Source organism: Pollachius pollachius (assembly GCF_949987615.1).
Source record: "Pollachius pollachius genome assembly, chromosome: 1".
In the NCBI taxonomy this organism is placed as follows: Eukaryota; Metazoa; Chordata; class Actinopteri; order Gadiformes; family Gadidae; genus Pollachius; species Pollachius pollachius.
The window spans coordinates 42,158,000-42,183,060 of NC_136934.1; the positions used below are offsets into that span (position 1 = coordinate 42,158,000).

Consider the following 25,061-nt stretch of genomic DNA (forward strand, 5'->3'; position numbering starts at 1 on the left):
TAAACATGTGCATCAACTTCAAAGGGTAAACTGTGTGCACTTCATTTTTCTTTTTCAACAATATGTTTAAAATTAGGTAAGTGTTCTTTATTTTTAAATAAATCTTTTTTTTCCCCCATGTTAAAACCATTTACACACGATGTCTCCGCCCCCTTGTCGTCTGTCTCGGTAATGGAGATGTACGAAGGATCGTTTACCTGACAGTCCTCTGACCTTTACGTCGTTGTGTGTGTGTGTGTGTGTGTGTGTGTGTGTGTCTGTGTGTGTGTGTGTGTTGGACGCTAAATATTCACTCTAACCAGTATCGTCCTTACACTTCCTTTTTATGAAGTAAAAATATCTTTCTTTAAATATGCATGATAAAAATAGTTTTGTTTCATTTTGCTTCTTCTTACTCCTTCTCCGCTTCCCTCGTCTTCTAAAACGTGTGTCACTGCTGGCATTCACCACGTCTTGGTAACTCAGTAACTCAGACAGGTGCACAGGGACTCTGGGAGAATAACTACTCCTCTATCTGAGGATACATACATTGGTGGGAGGGGAGGGGGGGGTGTCCAAGCTAAGATTGACTCATTATAGACTCACCAAACCACACACACACACACACACACACACACACACACACACACACACACACACACACACACACACACACACACACACACACACACACACACACACACACACACACACACCTGGAGTGAGATTCTCTGTGAGAGGGGGGTGGGACGTGGGAGTGTTGGGGGGAAGGGGTGAGATCCACTGCCGTGGATGACAAGCTGTGGTGTGTTCCTTTTGTGTTGATAAAAATTATTATAAAATTTTGAGTCTCTTAGTACAAAAACACTGTTTTTTTCCCCATAGAAATTGCATTTTTACAAGTAACTGTGGAGTTTGTTACTCAAATAAAAAGCCACAGGAGTACAAAAAAATGCAAGTGGATGGACACAGAGAGTAGAATGAAACCAAAGAACATCACTTGCTCATATACCGACTAAAAGTGAGATGCAATGTACTGCAGTCGTGAAAAAAAAAAAAAACTGTCCCGCAATTATAAATAAAGAAATTCTCAATTTAAAAAAGAATAAATACTTGAATAAATAGAGCTGTGTGATTGCTGTGAAATTTGATTCAGTGATCCACGCCTAGTGCTTTAATTATATTCAACACATTTAAACGATTTTTTTTGTCTTTGTTTTTTTCCTTCATGGTAACATTAAGTGTTTGCATGTCTCTCATATAATCCTCTGTAGGCGGACTATCTGACTGTGTACTTATATTCCCCTCCTGCCAAACCGACCTTAGGTACTCCCTTCTCAATGGTCAGCATGGTTGTGTATACGAAAGGTTTTACTTTGAATAATCAGACTTGAAAAAAAATGTAAAAAAAACAACAGAACTCTGCTTCACGAGATAAAAAGTGTTAGTACTTTTTGAAACACAAATAAACAAAGTAATCCCTTATTGCCTGATGGTTGATATACAATACATCCCTTCTGGATATTGATCGATATATGTCACTAAGCAATGTGTCTCTGTACACTATGGAACCGTGGGGTTTCTCCGGATGATCCGTTTGATTTGGTTGGTTGAGCCCCATCTCCTCTTCCGCTCACATTTGCTGCTTAATCTAATTCTTTCATTTGAACATGGCCATGGCGTATTTACCCTGCCATCTCTTCATTTCCTCGCTCCCCTACATGTGGGTGTCTCTGTGTGTTCTTCCACAATAAGCCTCTGAGTATGTGTGTGGGGTAGCCACACATTTCAGTCGTCTGTGCATTGAAAGACAGCTTCCAGTAGCAGTGAAAGATGATAGGTCCAAATCGTCTTAAATACACATACTAAAAAAGGGACGACTTGTCCCCCTCTATATTTATACATATGATTGATCTAAAACCTCTACGCGTCCTCCGGCATATGGAGTCCCGGCTCTCCCACTGTCCTGTCTGCGTCCCCCCGCCTCCACTTCGCCTCCTTCTGGCCCCCGAGGTGTTGACGGATGCTGAGGTAACCCACCGAAGCGTGCGCAGCGCTGCCCGGGCTCAAATGATTTCCACAGGAAATATTGTCGTATCTGTTATCCCTTGAAAGTGTTTAGAAACAACGACGCCGCGGTCGGCTCGTCTGCGCTGCGCTTGAGGGGGTGGTGTTGGTGTTGGTGGCGGTGGTTGTGGTGGTGGAGGTGTGGGAGAGGAGGGGGGGGGGGGGGGGGGGGGGGGGGGGGGGGAAGGGGGGTGGGGGAGGCTCTAAAACGATGTGCCAGCCTCTCAGACCCAGAGTCTCCGCACGAAAACCACACAAGCCTTGGTGCCCAGACATTTCTTTTTTCATTTCCCAGTGTCTCCACACACCTCATAACCACACAAAAGAAATATAGAGACGGATCAAGAGTGGGAGACAGAGAGGAGAAAGGAAGTGAGAGAGAGAGGGGGGAGGGAGAGAGGGAGAGAGGGAGGGAGGGAGGGAGGGAGAGATAGAGGGGGGAGGGATAGAGGGAGAGAGAGAGAGAGGGGGGAGGGAGAGAGGGAGAGAGAGAGAGCGATAGAGGGGGGAGGGAGGGAGGGAGAGATAGAAGGTGGAGGGACAGAGGGAGAGAGAGCGATAGAGGGGGGAGGGAGGGAGGGAAGGAGGGAGAGAGGAAGAGAGAGAGAGAGAGGGAGAAAGAGACAGAGAGACAGAGAGACAGAGAGAAAGAGAGTGAGGACGAGCATAGAGTTCCATTCAGGCCATGGTCTCTTTCCCGGGCAGTCGGCGGTCGTTAAAGGTGTGCATGTTGATGACCTCCTCTGTCTTGACCAGGGCGGCCGGCTGGGGCTTGTGCTTCAGCCGCCGCTGGCACTTGAGCGAAACCCGAAGCTCGTCCAGCATGGCGCTGCAGAAGGACCGCTGCGCTCAGACCATTGGAGGATCGGAGGGTCGGAGGACGGGAGGATGGGAGGATGGGCGAGAGAGAGAGGGACAGAAACAGAGGGAAAAGGGGAAGAAGCAGAAAAAACAAAAACAAAGAAATGTGTCTCTGTGAGATCCAAGCAGAACAGCGACCCAGTTCTGCCACCCAACCCCACAACGGCATACCCCCCCCATCCCCCGACCCACGGCGGGGAACTGCTACAGAGGATGAATGGTGACGCATTGAGTCCAGTGTACAAGTACACAGGCTGGGAGACGTCGGGACAGGGTGGTGGTGGTGGTGGTGGCGTTGGAGGGGAGGGGCTGGGGGTGGTGGTCATGCTAGGAGTTAATTGTGTTGGTATGGGTGTTGATTGTGGTGGTGGTTGTGGTGATGGACGTGGCGTAAGTGGTGGTGATGGTGATGGAGGGGGGAAGTAGTGGAAATGGTGGTGGTGTGAGTGGAGGTGGTGTTATTAGTGGTGGTATTGGTGGTGTTAGTGATGGTGGAGTTAGAGGTGGTAATGCTGATGGTGGAGTTATGATGATGGGTTTGTAAGTGGAAGGAACTTAAGAGATTTAGGGACATTACGGGTCCATAGGTGGGCACTAGAAAGGGGTAAGTAAAAATAGCATGTGATTGGCAAACGCTAATTTGGAGAGACTAATCAAAGTTCTACAATTCAACACCATCAAATCATTGTATTATACAGTGTGTTATTAGACGTGCATGACATTAATTATGACTAAATGAAAGACTGATTGCATAACCAAATGATTTAATGTCTTAATATTATATTGTACTATACAAAGGGGAGTATTCATCACAAACCAATCTTAGGATCCATGAAAATGGCTTTGTGAGCATTAAACTACTGCCCTGCTGAAGACAACCTGAGAAAGATCCTATCTGGCTGGGTTTATCCATAGTGATTTCATGGACAGAAGCTTCTGGACTAGTTCCTTTTATGAAATGAGGATGCATAAAAACCAAAAATATATAAGAAAGATAAGTAGATAATTATAACATGTACTCATTGAGCTAGGGATATTGGTTGTCATTGTGTGATTAGTTGTGTCTTTAGGGTTGAACGTCACATGGGTAAAACCTGAACTGGAATTGGTTAAAGCGGTTAGGTTTTCTAAGCCTCTGTTGTACTTGGCAGGTGAGTGTGATTCATATGAGCCTGTTAAGCCTGAGTTACCAACAAGGATTTAAAGGTAATAGCCACATGATTCAGGGTACACACAGCAAGGCAAACAGACACATTTTGTTCACTGTTTCTCTCTTAACCGGCTTTTGACCGGCTGTGTCGGGACAAGAAATAATCAAATAATGTTTAAAAACGTTTGCGTCTAAAATAGATTTGAGTCCTACACGAAGTGAATGCTATATTCATTCTCTGTGATTTAATACATTTTTTGGGGACCTCGTTACAAATATGGACGCTAATGTTCGCTGGGCTCAGACACACAAACACAGGCATAGACATACACACACACGCATGGATGCACACAAACATATAAACACACACACACAAACGCAGACACACATACATTGACACACACACACAACACACAATTCGGATCGAACACATACAAGTGAAATATGCAAGACTACAGTTCATTAACTAAGTGCAGTTTGCAATTATGTCACAAACAAAACGACATATACACACAAAACCTCTCTCTCGCACACAAACACGCTAATGCACGCACACACACACACACACACACACACACACACACACACACACACACACACACACACACGGACAGACAGACTCCCCAGACAATCCCAGTAAGCAATTTGTCCACGGTGGATTTCCCCCTACCCAGACCCACGTAGCAGCCGGCCTTATGAACACTCATTACTTCTCATCTGACTCAAGGCTTGTGTTGCAGCCACATGCCTGATCCAACTGCTCCCCGTCCCTTCTCCCCTTGGTTCTCCCTTCCAACCCTCCCTGTCTCAAGCTACTCTGGCGTCGGCACAAATTGTGCTAAACAAATGCCAACACTGGGGCTTACGCACTTCATACTTGTGGCCCTCAGAAGGCTGAGGGGAAAACACATTTCTCTAGGATGAATACTTTTGTCTGCTGGGAGATAATCCAGGTCCTCGTGTTTTGTTGTGGGTTTTTTTTTTATCCGAGGGGAAAAAGTGTGTTCTGCCAGAGGTTGGATCTTGTGTTGACACTGGTCCCAAACGCTTGGGGCGTCTCTCAGAAGACGATCACTCAGAAGAATGATGCATCACCCTGTTCTCCTGCAAATGGCCCTGACCAAACTCAAGTCGAAATGATTCTGTATCGCTTTGTAAGTACTGATGGCACACTATAAACGTTACATTAGTAGTGGGTACGGATAAAGAATAGAGGCTAGGCACTTCGCTATGTGTCGCAGCGTTTTGCCACGATACCTGACGATCTGCAAAAATTGGATTCAATCAAATAAAAATGATATCATTGAAATGTGGATGCATGTTACATCATAATAAAAGCACTAAAAAATAGTAATCTCTTTCTTGCTCGAACGGTCTGGCGAAGTAACTGCTGATTGCCACACCACTCTGAAAAACAGCTTTTATAGCTATCGATTTTTCCTTCTCTGTAAAGTTGAATAGCATGACACAGTTTGAAGCTGCCCTCTTCTGAGTTAAAGATGGAGCGCAATCTTTAACTCACAAGTTGTTACTGCCAGCCCCTGATACGGGTGTCACACTAGATTGATGGTGGCCTTTTGATACCAGTTCAATATTGTTTTATAACTGTAACACATTTCTATCTAGCATGGGTTTGGGCTTGGGTTTTACCTTCTTTGTACTATATAACATCGATACTTAAACATAATGTCACTCACACAACAGGGCCATTCACTGTTTTCTTGATATAAATATACTTTAGATCGAACATAAAAAAAAGGCTTGTATGGATCAATCATGCCGCTACCCTCGAACCTTTAATTTACAAGCAGGGTTGTTTCGGAATACACTGGGGCAGAAAAATGGAAGGCAACGAATAAGAAAGAAAGGAGGAAAATAAGAAAAGGCGTAGAACCAGTGATGTGAATTGAATGGCCGAGAGCTGCCGGGGTAATCATCGCCTCACTCTCCGTCTCTCACCCCTGGAGAGTGATAAGTGAAGAGTTGTTTTGTGACTTTGCCTAATGTGTGTGGGCTCCACTGAGCTCCCACCAGACAGACTGTCACCGCGCGCCCGGTTGTCACTATGGTCTTGCTGCTGCTGCTGTTGTTTTGTGTTGGGTCTATTTATTTATTTATCTATCCGTTTATTCCTTCATGCGCGTGAGTGTGTGGGCTTGGATTTGTGTGGAGTTTTTTTCTTTGTGTTTCATACGTGGTGATGCTGCAAACTCACACACACAAACACACACACACACACACACACACATACATATAAATATATATATATATATTATGTATATATATATATGTCTACTGTGTCCATGCGCATGCAAATATGGGTATTAGTCTTAGTGTTTCTACACACGTTTGTGTGTGTGTGCGTGTGTGTGTCTGCATGTGCATGCATGCGTCTGTGTGTGTGTGTGTGTGCGTGTGTGTTTGTGCATGTGTGTGTGTGTTTGTATGTGTGCATGTGTGTGCATGCATGTGTGTGTGTGTGTGTGTGTGTGTGTGTTTGTGCATGTGTGTGCATGTGTGTGTGCATGTGCATGCATGTGTGTGTGCATATGCGTGCGTGTGTGCTTGTGCGTGCGTGTGTGGTGTGCGTGTGTGTGTGTGGGATGAGAGCGGGTGTGCACATGGGGATGAGGCGGGCTCCTCACACAGCAGGTGGTCCCTGCGGGGACCCCTCCCCCCCGTGGAGCCGGGTTACTCTGCGGCGCCTTCAGCAGCGGGCAGGAGGAGAGGGAAGAGCAGGAGGAGGAGGAGGAGCGGGAGGAGGAGAAGCGGTAGGAGGAAGCGGAGGAGGAGCTGGGTGGGGGGGGAAGGGGGGGGGGGGGGGAGGTGGAGAAGAGGAAGGAAATGGACAACCGTGGTAATCATGGAACTCTGACACGTCGGAGATGGGGATGAGGACAAATCAATTAGCTGTGGCTACAGAATGGCTGCTGCTGTTGTTAGCAGGCGGGTGAGAGGGCTGCGGGTGGAGAAGGAAGAAATGGCGGACGTTCCCTTCGCGATGTCAATGTGTTGTGTTGTGCTCAGCGGACTTAAGTCACCCCCAATTCATTTTAATGAATCATGTGTGAGTGGGGAAGAATGATTGTTCTAATTGAAGTAGGCCTGGGTGTAGGATTAGCTAGCCTGAAAAGCAAAATCTTGCCTTTGTGATAAAAGCAATACAGTACTTACTGTCTGATTAAGGCTAAACGTAGCATGTAGTGGACATGGAATATGTAGGGAAGAACAAACTGGGGACAAAGAAAAGCCCAAAAGCTCTAGGACGCTAGTTAAATAAAAAACAATTATACAAAAAAATATCCCAAATGTGCAAACTTATCAAATGTTTATTCACAATATTGTATTTATTACTTTAACAGGTGGACCGTGTCATTTGACAAGGCTCAGGTCTCATAGCATCACAATCCGAGAATTCAGTTCAATTCCATCTTCTCAAAAAGCACCATCGGTGCCTTTTACACGTCTGTTTGGATCTTAAAAGCACTATCAACAGTTCTCAGTGTTCACAGGGTGTACCGCTCATCCCATTTAATGAACGAAGAGCTGCTATTTTTCTCCCTTAGAGTGTTTGAAAACACAAGTAATTATAGAATGCAAATTGCGGGGTGTGCGCTGTGAAGCGTGTGAAACACAACAAAGAGATGCTTAGCACCACATTTTTCAAGTTGACACTTTCAGCATCATGGAGAGAAAATAACCCCATGTTGGAAAATAAAAGGTAATAGTCAATTATGCAAGAGGTGCCCAATAACCACACAAATTATATGATTGATTTCCACAGATTAGCCCGATAACAATTTGGCTTACTATTGGACTGTGTATGATGAACTAATTGTAATCAATAAATATATGTCATGTAACCCCTACGGCTGTTTTATAAATTAAGTGAAATAATCCCAGCACAAATAACAATCAAATAATCGACAAAGTGAATGCGTTGCATTCTGCATGTGCTCGCTTGCCCATATTCTCACATTAATGTGTTTCAAGTTGCGGTAGACGCAAGTGTAAAAGTAAATGTAGTAATTATCATTTTAAAATGACAACAAATGTTAGACCAACTATAGTTATGTGTAACATGAATTCAACTTTCACATTATACTCACTGTTATCATATCTAAGAAGAAGTGTCTGGAAGGGTATAGATACAAACATGACCTTATACAGAAAGTTAATATCCAATAATAGTCATAGGTAATAATACTTTTACAGACTCAAGCAAACCGGGTAATTTAATATCCTTATATACGTTGAGCACAGTGATCTACAACAAGGTGAAAAGTGTAACAATATACAATTTTGACCACTTGCATCAATTGCTAAATATTTCAAGTGGTTAACATTATTCTGTAAAGGAGAATCATTTTTAAAGATATCATATTTTAAAAATAGTTATTTCTACAATACCATGTACATCTCCATCTTTAATAAACATGGCGCTCTCTTGTTAATTTATATGAGTAGCATAATGTCACATTTGTGTGCACGTATGTGTGTCAACACGTGTTTGCCTGTGTGTTTGTGTGTGTGTGTGTGAATGTGAGTTCACGTATGTGCATTTGTGCACATATGTGAACATCAAAACACAGGCAGGACCGTGGGCTCATCAATAAAAGGGTATTTTGGCCGTGGTGCGGCACGCTACGTGAACAATGGAAGGTGTTCGAGTAAGCTGTTAGCTAGCGCTAGTGGGCGAAGCAGGGCTTAGACACCGGGATTTATGATTCTGTCTCCTCCAAGAGAGCTCATTATCTCCGGGGGCAAGTCGACACCAGGGGAGGGCTATGTTTCACCAGGACAATTTACAGTACTCCCCCAACCCCCACCCTGTAGTCAATTATTATTGTTATGATTATTAATGGCTTACTGGGTTACTGCTCTGCGACGTACTGAATTGCGCATACTGTATGTAATTGAATGTATACATCGATTGGCAGCAATTATTGTAGTTTTCCTTAGTTCAGGCTATACCATTATCATTTATCTGAGGCTTGCTACTGCACATGGTTTGTATTCTAGAGAGTGGATCAGGAGTGGGACTCCTTTCAACGAGTAGCGTGACACTATGTAGAGGGGCTGGGAGAGGTCACAACTATTACTACTATGCGCAGTGAAAGGGAAGCCTCAGATCACCTTGCGTGGTTCATGCTTGGTGGTCATGGTCGTGGCGGGGAAAGCCCTACAGCGTCGACTGGAAACGAAAGACAACGTGAACCCGACGGCCCACGTGTTCCCCATGTTTCGTTTACTCTGCAAAGAGTCTGTTGCGTTTTATTCCCATCGTACACTAGAGTGGCAACAAAAACCTATTCACAAAAACCTCCCAGAAGACGAAACAGGAAACGGTGTGAAACAAATAAACGCTGGGGCATTTGTTTGATGCTTTACGGTACAAAAGTGTCTTGGGTTTTTCTTGCGGTCATTTGGGACGGTGGTTAAAGTCTAGCGTGGGTCCATGGTGACAGCAGAATTCCTCACGTTTATCTCGTTGTCGCCATTGGGCCTAAATGAATAAATGCAAAGACACCAACCCTTATCTTGTGGAATATATGACTACAGATTGAGTCACTGTCAAAATTCATTGAATCCATATATCCGTCTTTCCATTCATGTCTTATAGTCATGTATATATATCGCTGCATTCTGTCATATAAATCTGCTGCCATGGGTATCAGACAAATTCTACAAAAAAACGTTTAAAGATGAACTTGCTCCTACTTATCATATAAGTATGCATGTGTATTTAGTTAGTATGTCCAAGATGATATGGCATGGTAAAGGAAGTATGCATTTCTTTCTTCTTTTGACATGAAAGGGACATGTGTGTGGGGCCGATAAATTCCCCCTGAAACACCCATCCGGCGCCCACACATCGCCGTTATCTTTATCCTGTATCATACACATCTCACACACCTCTCCGGGTGTCCGGCCCAACGCCCCCCCGCGCGTCATGTTAACGTCGACGTGGTCGCACATACCTTTTCGAGCTGCGCGTTCTGCCTTGACTTGTAGAGGAACTCCCCGACGGCCACGAACACGGACAGCACCAGGCCGGCGGCCAGCACGATGAAGATGCCCCCGATGTTCTGCACCCCCAGGGCGCTGGCCTCCTTGCTCTCCTCCTCGGGGCAGCCGTTCCCCCGCCACCACTTCTCCTTCATCATGTGCAGCTTCCCCTCCTCTTGCAGCTGGAGGATGGCTATAGTGATCTTATCTCGGTACGGAGAGCCTGAGGGGGGGGGGGGGGGGAACACAACAAAGAAAATGACACAGGTTATCCATCTGAGTGAACATGGCACAGAACGATTCAAGGAGGCTTTGTGGGGGGGGGGGGGGGGGATCTGGGCTAGGGTTTTTTTGTGCGATAATGTATTTCCATTTAAGTGTGGTCTTTCAAATGCCGTCATGCTTGTAATGCAGGCGTGTAGATTTGGCCCACAGGCCTTTGTGAGAAAGAAAATACATAAAAGACTCATAGAATAGTGAGTGATTGAATGTGTTACAGTGAATGTTTTAGATAAAGTGTGACTGCTATATTAAAGTGATACAGAAATACTGCTCTGATGAGGCGTTTGAGGTGGATTTTTTGTCTACATGGCATCAGGAGAAGTATGTTTTTGCTTATCTAACCTTATTTAGGTCATGGGGTGGAGGAGAAACTGGATAATGTATTTCTTCCTTTGTCACCTACCTATTAAGAATGTATTAAAGCAACCTTTTTAGACCTATGTTTCCAAAGAAAGAAATACTGCATTTTGCTATGTTCCAAGTAAGAAATTACAAACTTGTGTCTAGTGTATGAAAAGGCTCCCATTATATTTAAGTATCCAGCCTTTGAAAGCTCTTGTATAATATAAGGACTTCTTATATCAGGACTTCTTATGTAAAGAACAATCCATGACGTCCAGAATAAACTGCTCATTATAATAGATTCCTCCACTATAACGGATTCCTTATCGTCCTTACCGTTTCCCGAAACCCAAAGCACCCAGCAATAACAAGCCATTAACAACAAAATACCTCCAAGGGGGGCCTCTACGCCCTTTCGTTTTATCCACACACACTTTATTTCTTTAATTAAAGCTGTTGCCGTGTTTAATTTGCGGTAACGCTTCCACTACGACCTGTTTTGTTGCCTTAATAAGTAGAGGCATTCCCAGTGCACATCTTTGAAGAATTCCCTTCCCACACACGAGCGCGCATGTGTGATATATATGCAGAGTGCGCCCAACACAACCGCTCTTCTGTTTACCCACAATGCTCGGGGGGGCCTCCTCCTCCCCACGTTGATAAAATAAACTCTGGCAGGTCTCTGGCGCGAGCACATCAAAACCAGGTCACATGACACCGACCTTGATTACAGCAGAAGGGTGAAGCCTTTTGTGAGATAAGCATACATTCCCACAAACGTTTCTACCACCGTTTGGCAAAATCCTCCTTCAGCCTAAAAAAAATAAACGTTGTCTTGAACTGAAAACCATCGAGCCACAACCATTTTGTTGATGTGGTGGTAGCTGGGGCAGCTAAAAAAGCAACAACAAAATGTTTGGTTTGGTACACGAGGGACAGCTGATCTCCGTGGGGTGTCGGCTGGTTGTCTGTTTGACAATGGGGCTGTTTGAAACACGCCGTATTAAGACCCTAAACAGCGACAATGATACACTTCCCGCCGGAGCCCATGGGGTAACCGCCACCCACAGGTGCGTGACAGAGCTTCTGTTGCCGCGGTGGCAGCCAGGGGACCACGTTTGAACACCTCACATCTCCCGTGTCCTTTATCTTAGCCCGCGGGCGACCGGGTGTCCCGGCTCTTATTTCAAAAAACGGCCGGCCAGGGTATTTCAAGAAACGCATCTAGTACCGCGGTGATGGCCAGGGGTAAAAACATAAGCATTTTTCCTCTCTGCCATTCGTTTCCATCTAAGTACCGGCCCTAGCCTGCATCCGGTCCCTTCGCTTCCTCTGCTGGGGAACAAAAAAACCCAGTCAATGTGTGTCCGATAACTGCTGCTCAGTGGGAGGAACGGGCAGCCTTGGAATGCTGCCAGCTCTATACTGCATCAAAACAAATGGAAAGGCGTCATCTGAGGGAAGGACCACATGGTTATCATTATTCAGCCCAAGGGTTGAAGACACGCCATGCAGAACCCGTTTTTTTGGCTGTGTAATTTTTACTTGAGGTATCACTGTTATTATATCACACTTTCTTCAAGTGTTTCATAATTTGAACGGTGGAATAAACCCATTGAATACTAGGAACCAGATATCGCTGGTAAGAGAGAGACAGGAGAGAGAAAGAGAGAGAAAGACTGAAAGAGAGACGGATAGAGAGAGAGAGATTTCAATGTGTTGTGCTTGTCGGTGATAAACAGAATATGTTAATTTGGAGAGCTAAAAAAAGAGTCCTTCTCAGCATGCGCACCGTTAGAGAGGCACTTAATCCTCAGACGGAGGCGCGAATTGAGAGAGAGAGCGGGGCAGGCCACTGTGAATCAAGAGTAAGACACATAGCAGTAATCTGCCAGATCAAAGCTGAGTAATGGCACACCGATCCCAGATGCATTGTCTCTGGATCCAACCCCCTAAAGAAAAGAGACAAACAACATAGAAATGTACATGAGCTGCAACGTCTTGTCTTGCACTCTGAACATGTGTCATATAAGCACAGCGAGTTGGGGGAAAAATATTGTCCTGCTTTTGTCATACAGACAAGGACTTGTTTTGCATTTGGGCCTAGTAAATAGATACTCGCATCACATATCGTACGTACAACAATTTACTACCGGGACAGAGGCCCAGATGGGCCGAAACACCTGATTGGAGTGCTTTCATATACAACGAGTACACTCGTCTCGGAACTCGCTTGCATCACTGCAGATTAATTTGTTCTCTCTCATCCTCCCTTCCTCTCTCCCGCTTTCTCTCTCTCTCTCACCCTCTCTCCTGTTTTCTCTAGCTCTCTGTCCCTCTCTCTCTCTCTCTCTCCCCCTCTCCCTATGTTTCTCTCTTTCCCTCTCTCTTTCTCTTCAGGAATCTGTCTCTCTGCCTCCTGTCGTGTCCTTGTCTAGTTTACTTGTGCGCCGTGAGCCACTCGCCGTTCCCTGACTAGTACACACAGGAGAGAGACGACACCCAGGTCTCCATATGGCTCCTCATGTCACCGCTAAACCAAACACGGAGGGACATCCACTTGCATGACTAAGGGAGTGACCGGGGCATGCTGCTGCGTATAATTTCTGTAGCCTAACAAAGACACATGCGGCTGAAGTGGGAGTCGGCGAACACGTTCCAGAGAGACAGAGGCAGGCAGCGGTGGAGGAGTCGTTCCAAGTGAACAACCTGTGCAGGTACATCACTTGTGTCAGATGTACTCAATGACTCCATTTAATTACCTCTCTAGGGGACCAAGCACGGAAAACTTCTGTGCGTGTGAATTGCGGTCGCATTACCATTCACCTCGCATACACACAGACAGACACACACACACACACACACAATCTCAGTTTGAAAACCGAAAATGCAAAAATGTTGCTTAGTCCATTGTATTTGGATATCCCCTAGATACAGTCTCACAGATCTACGCAGAGTAGGGGATGCCTCCCTCTAGGGATGGTTAGGAGTAGACAGGTAGAACCAGGATAGGTGAGGCAATGCAATGCAATTGGGGCCATAATTGACATCCACAAGGGAAGCATTACCAGCAAACATTTGAAGTCAAATCATATTATTCGAAATGGAAATTAGCAATGTCCACGCTGATGACAAGGTCTTTTGTGAGAACAACATCCGTGCATACTTTGTTTACTATAGGCACGTTGAGAACATCAGGGTTACACTCCGTAGCGTAGACATTCCAGTAGACAGAGCTGGGACCAATAGCTGTGAGGAGCGTCCATTACAGAGCTCAGATTGGCCACTAGGGGCCTGGCGAGTGAAGCCGTACGTCCGCTATGACGATTCAGGTGCTAATGCTACCAGACAACGACTCTCTGTTAAAGTCAATGAGATATATGCTAAATACGGGGATACGAGGCTATACGGGGGATAAAGGCTGCATATGGAAAAAAGGGTACTAAAAGGGTAGGATTAGCAATTTAAATGCCTTGTTCTGACTGCGTGTGAACGAGCCACGGGGGAGTCATGATATAACAGGTTTTGTTTTCTTCCCGCTTTCTTTCCTTTTCCTGGTGAAATATGCGTTGTGCTGCACAGTGGGCATGCTGCTGTGGACGTTACACACAAACAAGGAGCAGGGCTACTCCGTCGACACACAACCCTTTTGGATGGCAGACTGTCAATCCCACACTTGAAGGCAGACCTGACAAAGGTGAAACACATTAATACACCCACACACACACAGACACACACAAACACACACACACACACACACATCAAGGACATTGAAGAAAGCAATAACAGAGGAAGGAACATCATCGTTCACATTATCTTCTTAAATTGCCGCTAAGGGTGGATGATTTTAAGGCCCCGTGTTGCAATGATCTCCAAATCTATGTCTCAATGTTTTACCGTGTTTTTGTGGCGTCTATTCGTTATTCGTTATGGGAGAATAAACTTGAGGTATAACTAGAACATATGTGTGTCAAGTACTTGCATCAAGTCACTGGAAGGAGTGCTAGAAACAAGGAGTGGTGGAACGCGCAAGTGCAAGAACTCCTAGAATTACTGAGTGTCGTTAGACTGAAATTAATTGTGAAGCATTTTTTGTTTATAGGCCACACTGAGGAGGCAAGAATTCTTGAAACAGTAATGAACACTACGCACACAGTGTGTCTCCTTTTCACCAGTTCTTCACGTTGAGTTCCCTCTCAAATTGACTGTAATTAATTTTCCCTCTCTTAACTCGGGTACTTAACACAACGTGTTCTTTTTCTATTATTATTATTTATTTATTTTTACTGTTTTTGGTGTCTTGGAGGAAATTGTGGTTTGGCGTGCATAACCGGATTAAGACAATCTTCCGCTGAGCTCAATAATCAAATGCAGACACCTCCGCACACAACCTGAACTGAGCCTCTCTCTCTCTCTCTCTCTCTCTCTCTCTCTCTCTCTCTCTCTCTCTCTCTCTCTCTCTCTCTCTGGTTCCCTCGTGTTCCTCGTGGTTCCTCTAGCTCTAGGCTCGTATCATACACATTGCCTCTCTACGGTGAAAAGAAACCACGTGGGTTGCAACGAAGGTTGAAGACAATAGATAGAAGACAACAATGATGTGTTCTCGCGTCTCTAATCTATTTCTGAAAAAAATCCTTCTGTATATATCTTCTGACATGGATATAAACACATTTAAAAATATATGCCATTGTGGGATATATAGCATTACTTTGATTAGAACAGAGACACAGGATTATACACACATTACACCATTCTTTTTTTAGAAAGGACAATTTCTACGGCTTGTACATCAGAATGCATCATGGGACTTTTTGTTGCAGATACTCAATTTATAATAACTTAAATATACTGTCACCTCGGCGAATGAAACAGTTGCTTTTTCAAGTGAAACGCTGTGGCACTTTCCAATGTCACCCCATTATATCAAATAATTTCAGGATAAATTTGTTATCAATTATAAAAAAAAACATGACTTCAACCATAATAACTAATAATTTAATGTCCGTATTCTTCCAAAATGGAAGCCTTCATTGCGATGTGACGCTGCAATGTACAAGCTTTACAAAGTATATCTTTAGGCGGTTGGCTATCATGTGCTGCTCAAAGCTGAAGGTTGTCGTGGTTATGGTAGACATTGAACATAATTATCGTGCTTGTATATATTATTTAGATAATAAAGTAAATGTGCGACTGTATTCAAGGTAGTAGTAGTATTTAATGATATAGTGTGAATACATGTTTATTATCTTGTACATATAAGACGTAACGCATGCATTTAGGTTAAGTCAACCAGGCACCGGTTAAATTAATATGTTTACATAGCCATTGTAAATATGACTGATAAAACGGTACGATTAAATTATTTTTATTGTTATTTAACAGACTAATAAAATACAATCTGTATACATCCGCCCGTGACTCCTCGTTCATGAGGGCAACACCGTTCAGCGGAACTTTTATCAACGGCCTCTGCAGAGCAAACATTCTTAGCGCGGATGGCCTGTGGGAAATCGAACCCGAAACGGGTCGACCTTATACACACCTGAGCTAGACAGGACCTGTGGAAGACAAACCGGTATGTCCCATCATGCATGTAGTGTGGAAAATTTGTCTCCGAAAACATGAGCCGATACTGCCAAACCTCTTCCTCCAGATAGGGAACAGTGGAGGCATCACTACATGTTGTCAGCCCTTCTCAAACTTTCCTCAGCCGGAGCCCAGTAGTGATTAACCCTCTGCCTGTGGAGCCCACTGACACCTGCATAAATAATCATGACCATTTCCAAAAAGTCGAATTGCTGAATTAGCATTATGGCCAAAATGCAGGGGGTACCAGATTTCGATCAGTTACTGAGATTGACTTGACGTGTGATTTGTTGACTTCCAATCCCGTGGTCTGATGGGTCAATGAGTATTTGGCGTACATGTCAACAAACGTGATGCAAAGGCTTACACACGTCAACGATTGAATATCGCACTGTTTTAAAAAGCGGCACAGCAGCGAGTGCAACATGATCTGTTGACGGTCATCAACATCATCGGCATTCTTTCATGGAACGGCGTTCCAGGGGCGTTCTGGGTAAGGGGAGGTCTGGGTAAACAGTTCGAGAGCGTACGCACCCATGGGGGTGCCGACTCCGTAAGCCTTGGAGTCGATGAGGCCCCCGATCTGTGTGAGGTTGCAGTTGCGCTGCGTGACGAACTCGATGGTGGTGGACTCCATGAGGAAGGCGTAGTCGGAGGTGAGCACGCGGTGAATGCCCTCCTCCACGTTCTTCACCATCACCGAGTGCCTCCGACTGCTCATGAACTCCCACATCTTGTCGTACGTGGAGATCTTGGTTTTCTGTTTAGGACCAACACACACAAACACACACACACACACAAACACACGCAAGGCAAATTAAGGTATAAAAACACTAATCATTAAATTCAATGAAAGCTACAGCGATACCACTGTTTTATATTTATTCCGGTAGCATTTAAGATAACATGAACTTTGAAGCGTTAATAGAGTGGTAGTAAGTAGGGAATTCATAATTTATAAAGTGTTGTTAGTTCTCATTTTGAATATTCGCCTACACTTTTAGACACATATATGAACCCAGTACAGCAAATAATAGAATATGGATGCATGAGTTCAACCCTCAAAATAAGAGTTGGAACCGGTAGTTTAAACCAAATTTCTGATACTACAAAGAAAATTTCATTTCCTGGCCCATTCGTTTAATAATCACAATGAGAAAAACAGCAACAGATAAGTATGGCCGGTATTGGCAATAGAGGGATTATGGAAGGTCAGCCCTCTTCAGACTTTATCATGTAGCCAGCAGCGGTCCTATTGTCAGTGGTAGGTTGTGCTTCGATGTCTGCACCTGTAATCTAAGTGATGAATCCCAAGGTGCATTTACTCTCCAAGGGATCCAATTTGAAGGCATTTTTGAGGCCATTTGAAACCTAATTAAGTCACAACTTCAAGGTCCTGGCCGCCATTATTGTGTGTAATGACTTTTTGCGGCCGGTCGATATTTTAGATCAACTGGGTGATTTGCAAAGTGCCTATCAGAATCTTTCGGAGTCACCCTTGACAAATCAGGCGATTGAGCATGCAAGCTACAGACTGCTGATAAGGTGGCAGAGAGAGAGAGAGAGAGAGAGAGAGAGAGAGAGAGAGAGAGAGAGAGAGAGAGAGAGTAAGATGTGCGTGTTTGAGTGAGAGATTGGAGAGAGAGAGAGAGAGAGAGAGAGAGAGAGAGAGAGAGAGAGAGTCAGAGAGAGAGAGAAAGAGAGAGAGTGAGAGAGCGAGAGAGAGAGAGAGAGAGAGAGAGAGAGAGAGAGAGAGAGAGAGAGAGAGAGAGAGAGATTGAGAGTGAGAGACAGAGATACAAAAACAGACAGAGAGGTAGAGAGAGATAGGTGGTTAAATCAGGAAGAGTCAGAGGATAACCAGCATATGCTCCCATAGCCTGGGCAGGGAGCCCAGGTGGGCTTCCCCCAGACACACTCTGTACACAGCAGGCACCCAGCGCTGATTCAAAACAACGACAGCAAGGATCTGGTTAAGTACAAGGGCATCACAGGGGGTCCTAAGCAGCTGTCAGGAAATCAAAGTCATCCCCCGAAATCATTAATTGAAAGATTTTGTGGTGAGTGAACGTGAAAGGTGAGCATATGACCACATCTGCGTTGTATTAATAAGTAATTAAAGTGTAAGTGAGTCCCCTGTTTCAGCTGGAAAACAACACTACGAGATTTGAAACAATTGCAGCTTGAATACTACGAGGGAAGAGTTAGGTTTTTTCCAGATCACGACCCATGCCAACATTGTGATCCTTTTTTTTTAAGCTAGTACCATCGCTGTGTATCAGCGTTTTAATGGTATAGTACAAGAGCCTGAGAAGGTTAAACCTATCTCAGACACGGCCATCAACATCAACAGCTGCCCAGACTGAGCTCTACACATCCACACAGCCACGGCAGTACATACCGTAGTGTCCCTTCGTCGTGACGTCAAAGTTCCTCGAAAAAAGGCACTTTGAATTCACAAAAAACTGTCACAAACTGGTTGGCGGAGGCAAGCAAATACATGAGATTTTACACCTGTTTTCTTTAAACGTAGGTCTTATTTAAGTAAAAGTGACAACATGGAATTGTTTGGTATGTTGAATATCAACATGAAAGAAAGATGAATTGACCTTCACGGCCCCTTTCCGACAACACAGTGTAATGTTTGGTAATGCCACCTTGCCGTTGGATTGTCTCAAGTCATCGTCACCTGTCTGCTAAAGTTTCCTCTGCACATCTCTGAGGAGGGATCACGTTTTCTCTTCAGCGGGCGTACCGTTCCTCTTCTGGGCGGGCAGCCAGTGCTGATTAGAACACGGCTCTGTTAATCCTTTGATCATATTGAAGTGGCCCCCAGATTAGCCACACTAACCATGGCATCTCCCCCAGCCCCCGTCTCTCCTATGTCGTGGGGATAGCCTTCGCTACAAGGCCCCTCTCAATCGTCCAAACCCATAGTCAACATTACAGAGGATAATAAAGAAGGAAAAAGATACTCCTTAATAAGGAGGTTGAACTCAACTGAGAATACACTTCAACCCCAATTAAACAATGTGATGTGATTCAAAATGTTTTTTGAATTATGTGCGTTGTGAAAAGGAAAGAAGGAACCTAAAATATCTGTGACAGTTTTACTTGATGAACTAAAACAATGTGAATGTTTCACTTTTGGACATGGTATCGCTATTAGATCATAATACTCCATCCCGTCCAGCAAAACAAATGTTATATTTATGACCAAGGCACTGGTGGATTATTATCTGTGGCAAGATAGAAGACCTTTATCTACTTGAACCTCAGTGACTTTGTTCTCTACTGCTGTATTATTAGCTTGAGTTATTTCTACACTGTCCAAATGTGCCAGAAATACTTTGTATGTAAGATGCTCATACTGTGGATATCCGCGGAGGGCGTAGGATAACACAAAGGGAACAGCAGCAATATAAATGTTTCTAATATAAACTATCGATAATCTCTGATCACATGCTAGCTGGGGTATATTGTGGGCAAACAGAAAGGCGAACAAACGCTCAAAAAAAGCGAGAACCCTCCATCAGTAATAATGAACAGTAATTGCTCCCTCTGAATCGAAGAGAGCAGAATTATCATATACTAGTGCACACAATACCGTCCCACACACCCACACAGACAAATATGCAAGCACACACACACACACACACACACACACACACACACACACACACAGCACTAGGTCCTGACACAGCTCTTTGCTCATTCTGTATTTTATGCACAAGCTGCACATTCAAATCCCATCAAACAACCATAAGTCAATTGCAGGTTCACCCCAACAACCACCTCCACCTCCACCACCACCACCTCCACCACAATCATTACTATTACCACCACCTCCAACTCAATCGCCACCACCTCCACCACCACCTCCACAACCACTACAATCATTACTACTACCACCACCTCCACCTCCACCACCGCAATCATTACCACTACCACCACTTCTACCCCCACCCCCACCACTACCACCACCACCTCCACCTCCAACACCACTACCACCACCACCACCACCACCACCAGCACTATCACCAACACCACTTCCACCAACATCACCATCCTCCTTGCCACCACCCCCAACTCCCTAAGGCAGCCTCAGGCAAGGTCCAGTCAAGAAAAAAAAGCCCAAATGTGCACAAAGTTACACATTTGAGCATCTGGAATGCTAACCTCTAAAAACCTGCAGGCCCTTGACTCACCGTGACTGGTGGGTGTATGCGCACGGAGTGGAGAGGGGAGTCAGAGGGCTGGAGGGATGGCCAGCACGGGTCAGCATATCCTTGAGGCACATTGATCAGGAAACCGCTCATTATCACAACACATGCCATGTATCCCTTTGCAGCACTGCAGAGATTGGAAGGAATAATCCAACCCAGATCAGGGAGGAGGAGAGGAAAGGTGAGGGGTCAGGCTCAGCAGGCAAGGGGTCAATGACAGGTCGTGCTCTGATCGCAGTCAGGAACTAGCTCAGCTGTAATCAAATACTAACACTACGGTTACGGTTTCCTGAAGGTAGATGGGTCTGCCTTTTGAGCTTGTGCTGCAATACGTCACAGCGCTGTCTAAATATTCTCCTATTACTCTCCAGTACCGTTTGGAACTTCTTGAAGTTGTTGAAATGTCTGATTTGTTTGTGTGCAGTCTGATCAATGCAACTGAGTGGGAGATCAAACATTTATACTCATAGGCTCATGAAACTCAAGGATATTAAGCCCAATATAATCAATCCAATTTTGATATGAATTCAAAATGAGTGTTCAACCCTGAGATAGGTGCTTCTGAGATCAATGGGTCGGGGTGCCTGTAATGATATCACCTGCTCCAGAATAAAGGCTGCTTCCTTATCCACTTCCTGCATTGTAAGCAAGGATAAATGTGATTTTCCTATGCAGCATTTATCCCTGCTTTCCCGAGAAAAGGTTAAGTGTTTTTCTCCCCATGTGGGAGGATACTAAATGTCCTCAACCAAACGCTGCAGACAGACCCTGGTTTGCTAGTTAAATACCCTCGCTCTCTCACATTGTAGCCCTCACTCCATCACTCGCTCTTTCACTCTTTCACAGTCTTCCTCAGTGAAGACTCTCTCTCTCTCTCTCTAACGTCTCTTTTTTATCTAATATGACACTCGATGTGAGTCAAGCAATGGGCCTTTCTCTAACAAATCAATGAAATTGGAGAAAATAATCACACTACTCATTAACTCTGCACATACAAAAAGAATACTGTGGTATCAAATCCAAACCGCCCTCCGTTTCATAGCCTTCGCAATCATCTCCAGCTAGAGGCCACATTCGACAAATGTTAATGTGCTCTGGGCAAATTTCAATCGCCCCTAACATGTCATTAGCAGAGTCGGAAACATTGATTTGGCTAATTATGGGATGCGAAGGTTAATCTTATTGTGTGGGTCAACCTATTACCTTAAGATATTTTTGATTTTTTGCAAGAGCGTGTGCAATTATTTCTGCGTTGTGGAATTAGAGAATAGGATAGCAATGGCCGTGGTGTTAGTCATCAATTATATAATGGGTTGTTGTATTTGAGCGAACATGGACAGTCTCTCCATAGCGATTAAATCAAGAGTTTCAATGTGGATGTTATAGTTTAGCTAACACGGATGGTCTCTCCAGAGCGATTAAATCAAGGGCTTCTGTATCGTCGATGTATTTAGCTCACATGGATGGTCTCTCCATAGCAATCAAGTTAAGGGTTTCAATGGGGTTGTTGTATTTTAGCTAACATGGATGGTCTCTCCACGGAAATTCAATCAAGGGTTACAATGTGGTTGTTGTATTTGAGATAAAATCAACGGTGTCTCCAGTCATAGGTGTGGTTCAATCAATGTTGTTGATGTAGTTTATCTAACATGAGGAGGGGCCAAAAGGGTCATTGTCTTAATTGTTTGCTTGAAAATAGGCACCACATTGGATACAAAGAGCTGTATACATGAAAGTTTAACATCTGTGTAGTATTGTTACATAGACTGTATAAAGATTGTATGGAACATATGGAAGGCCTTTGCAGGGATGCACAAACTAAGAGCTTTCATAAAACGCTGTACGTATTAAGTGTGCTCAGCTATTTGTGCATGTATCTCATGCCAGTATACTGTGTACCTGTGTTTGTGTGTATATGTATTTGTGTGTGTCTGTGTGTGTGTGTGTGTGTGTTTGTGTGTCTGTGAGTGTGTGCATGTTAGGGGGGTATTTCTGTATGTCGGGGACTGGAGGGTTTATACTTCATGTCCCTGCTTACAGAATGTGTGTAAATGTTTCTATGTATGCAAACCCACCGTCTCACACACACACACACACACACACACACACACACACACACACACACACACACACACACACACACACACACACACACACACACACACACACACACACAGCCACCTCCCCACGAATACAATCTCTGGTGTAGCAGTTGTCAAGACGCCTCGCTCGCCCGAGTGTTTTGCATATTTTTCAAAGAGCTGTAATCAAAGGAATCGAGGTGCTGCGCGAAAAAAAATCTGTTCTGTCAACACAAACAACTACTTACTCTTTGTTTAAAACATGTGCTGGCACAGGGAATTCTGTAGGGATTTATTTTGACAAAACAGTGTTGACACTTAACATAGGCCGCTATAAAAAAAATAAAGTAAGACAATCTATTTATTTATTTACGTTGTTTAGTCAGATATTTAATAGCAACACTTAACGCAAGGAAACCTAATTTATTTACGATCTCGTATTCAAAGTTGAAAGTCGGCGCCACAACTTCAATTTAAAAAAATCTTCAGTGTCAATTTTCACAAAAATAAAAGCAGGAAAAGGAACATCATGCCGTCAAGCCTACTGTAAAGTATACTGTCGGCGAAGGGCTTTTACTGGAGCTGCGGAAGCCCTGTTGGCAAAAACAAAAGGACTGCCAAGGCATCTGCACAGCGGCTAAACGCTGTCGCCCAAACTGTCCTCTAATTGCACCAACGGCTGTGATTATCCACCACAAAGCTGGGAATACTACCAAAGATTTCATATTTTCTTCCCACAAAGACACACAGCGTTCAGCACATGCCTCTATCTGAAGCAAGGTTTATTTTATAGAGCTCAAGAAGGAGAGGTTAGAGGCATCTCAGTCTAAGTAGTTCCACAGACTTTGGAAATTTGGGTTCAAATCCCGGGGATTTTGGACTGGGAATCAGACACACTAACCACTATGACATAATAACCCATAGAACAAAATGTACTTTAGAATTGCCTTATCTGCTAGTACTGGTTGAAAAACGTTCAGAATCCTGGGGTCTATTGGGATCTCTGGGATTCAAACCGTAGGGTTCCAGCATCAGGCTAAAAGGCCTTGGCCTCAATCATTCTAGCTATTCCTCTGCAAAAGAGGGTCCAGATGTACATGCATTTGAAGCCAGGCTGAGATTAGAATACTCACCCTTATATTTAGCACAGATTAATATCGCCACAACAAGGTGTAAGAGCAAGAGAATCAAGTCGAAAACGTGCGTGTGCTCATGCGGGCCGTTCCACACGCCCACTTGCAGACGCGACGAATAAAGCTAATTAATGAGTCAGTGTGTGCATCTGAGGCTCGACCACTCAGTGTTTTTTCTATCAAACGAGGCTATGGAACATGGGATTATGTTTATTAGGGGACACCGTGAAGCACAAACAAACACCTGGCAGCACAGCAGTGAGAGGCGCATCTCATGTATGTCATTCTCTTAATTTACTACGCCGTGTCGATCTTCCTCATCGCATCACGCAGCCCGGGACGGGAGTGGTTAGATCTCCAAGCTGTGTCGGAGCAAGGAGTTCCGTATAAAGTAAATCTTAAAACAATACGACTCGGATTAGTACCTCGATGATTCACCTGTCCTGTGTCATGCAGTCTCTCTAGAGAGATACTCTCCGGAGGTGTTCTTGCGTTTGCAACCCGCGCACGGTTGTATTTATGTGTTAATCTCACTGCCGCATTCACCCCGGTTTGTGTGAAGACGTCGAATTACGTGTCGTAGAATACGACTGGATCGTGAGCCAATTTTATTGAAACGGGAAGAGATGAAGGGGAAACAAAGAAAACCTCAAATTGTAATTCTTCGGGGCTCCTTTGGTTAACTCTGCGCCTTTTAGCCCCTGACTCCTCCTAGACTGAAGCTCATCATCCCAATAAGCGGCCCTGGCTCTTCCCTCCTTTCCCTCCCTCCTTCCTCACCCCTCTCTCCCTTTTCTCCCCTCCCTGGCCTATCTCCACTTCCGCCATCCCCTGCCTCCTCTCCTTCCCATTCTCCCCTCTCTCCTCTCCCTCACCCCTCTTTCCCCTCTCTCCCTCCTCTCCCACACCCCCTCTCTCCTCCATCACTCCCCTCTCCCCCTTCCCTCCCCTCCTCTCCCCTCCCTCTCCTCCGTCCCTCCCTTCCCTCTCCTCTCTCCCGTACCTGCCGTCCCTCCTCTCTCTCCGCCATCACTCCCTGCTCTCCTCTCCCCTCCCTCTCTCCCCTTCCTCTCCTCTCTTACCTCCCTCTCCTCCTCTCCGCTCCCTCCCTCCGCTCCCTTTCCTCTCTCCTCTCTTACCTCCCTCCCCTCCCTCCCTCCCCTCCCTCTCCTCTTTCCCCCGACTCTCCCCTTCCTCTCTTCTTTCCCCCGTTACTCCCCTCTCTCTCCCTTCCCTCCTCTCCCCTCCATCCCTCCCACCCTTCCCTCTCCTCTCCCCAATCCCGCTCCTCTCTACCCTCTCTCTCCCATCCCTCCCCTCTTCTCACTTCCACTCATTATTATTA

General features: G+C 44.8%; 1 protein-coding gene across 3 annotated transcripts in view; it reads right to left on the minus strand.

Annotated features, from left to right (window-relative positions):
• Positions 1 to 2,724: 2,724 nt before the first annotated feature.
• Positions 2,725 to 25,061, minus strand: part of grik2 (glutamate receptor, ionotropic, kainate 2) — a gene marked incomplete at both ends in the record, with an annotated part of 121,043 nt that continues 98,706 nt past the window's right edge. Inside the window, 4 exons of one of the 3 annotated variants that reach the window (XM_079756128.1) lie at positions 2,762 to 2,889; positions 9,539 to 9,563; positions 10,039 to 10,289; positions 16,811 to 17,036. In XM_079756128.1, the coding sequence (XP_079612254.1) occupies positions 2,762 to 2,889; positions 9,539 to 9,563; positions 10,039 to 10,289; positions 16,811 to 17,036 (630 nt within the window). Of the gene's footprint in view, positions 2,890 to 9,431; positions 9,564 to 10,038; positions 10,290 to 16,810; positions 17,037 to 25,061 lie in introns of those variants that run through there. The other 2 variants (XM_079756127.1, XM_079756129.1) reach the window with 2 other exon arrangements.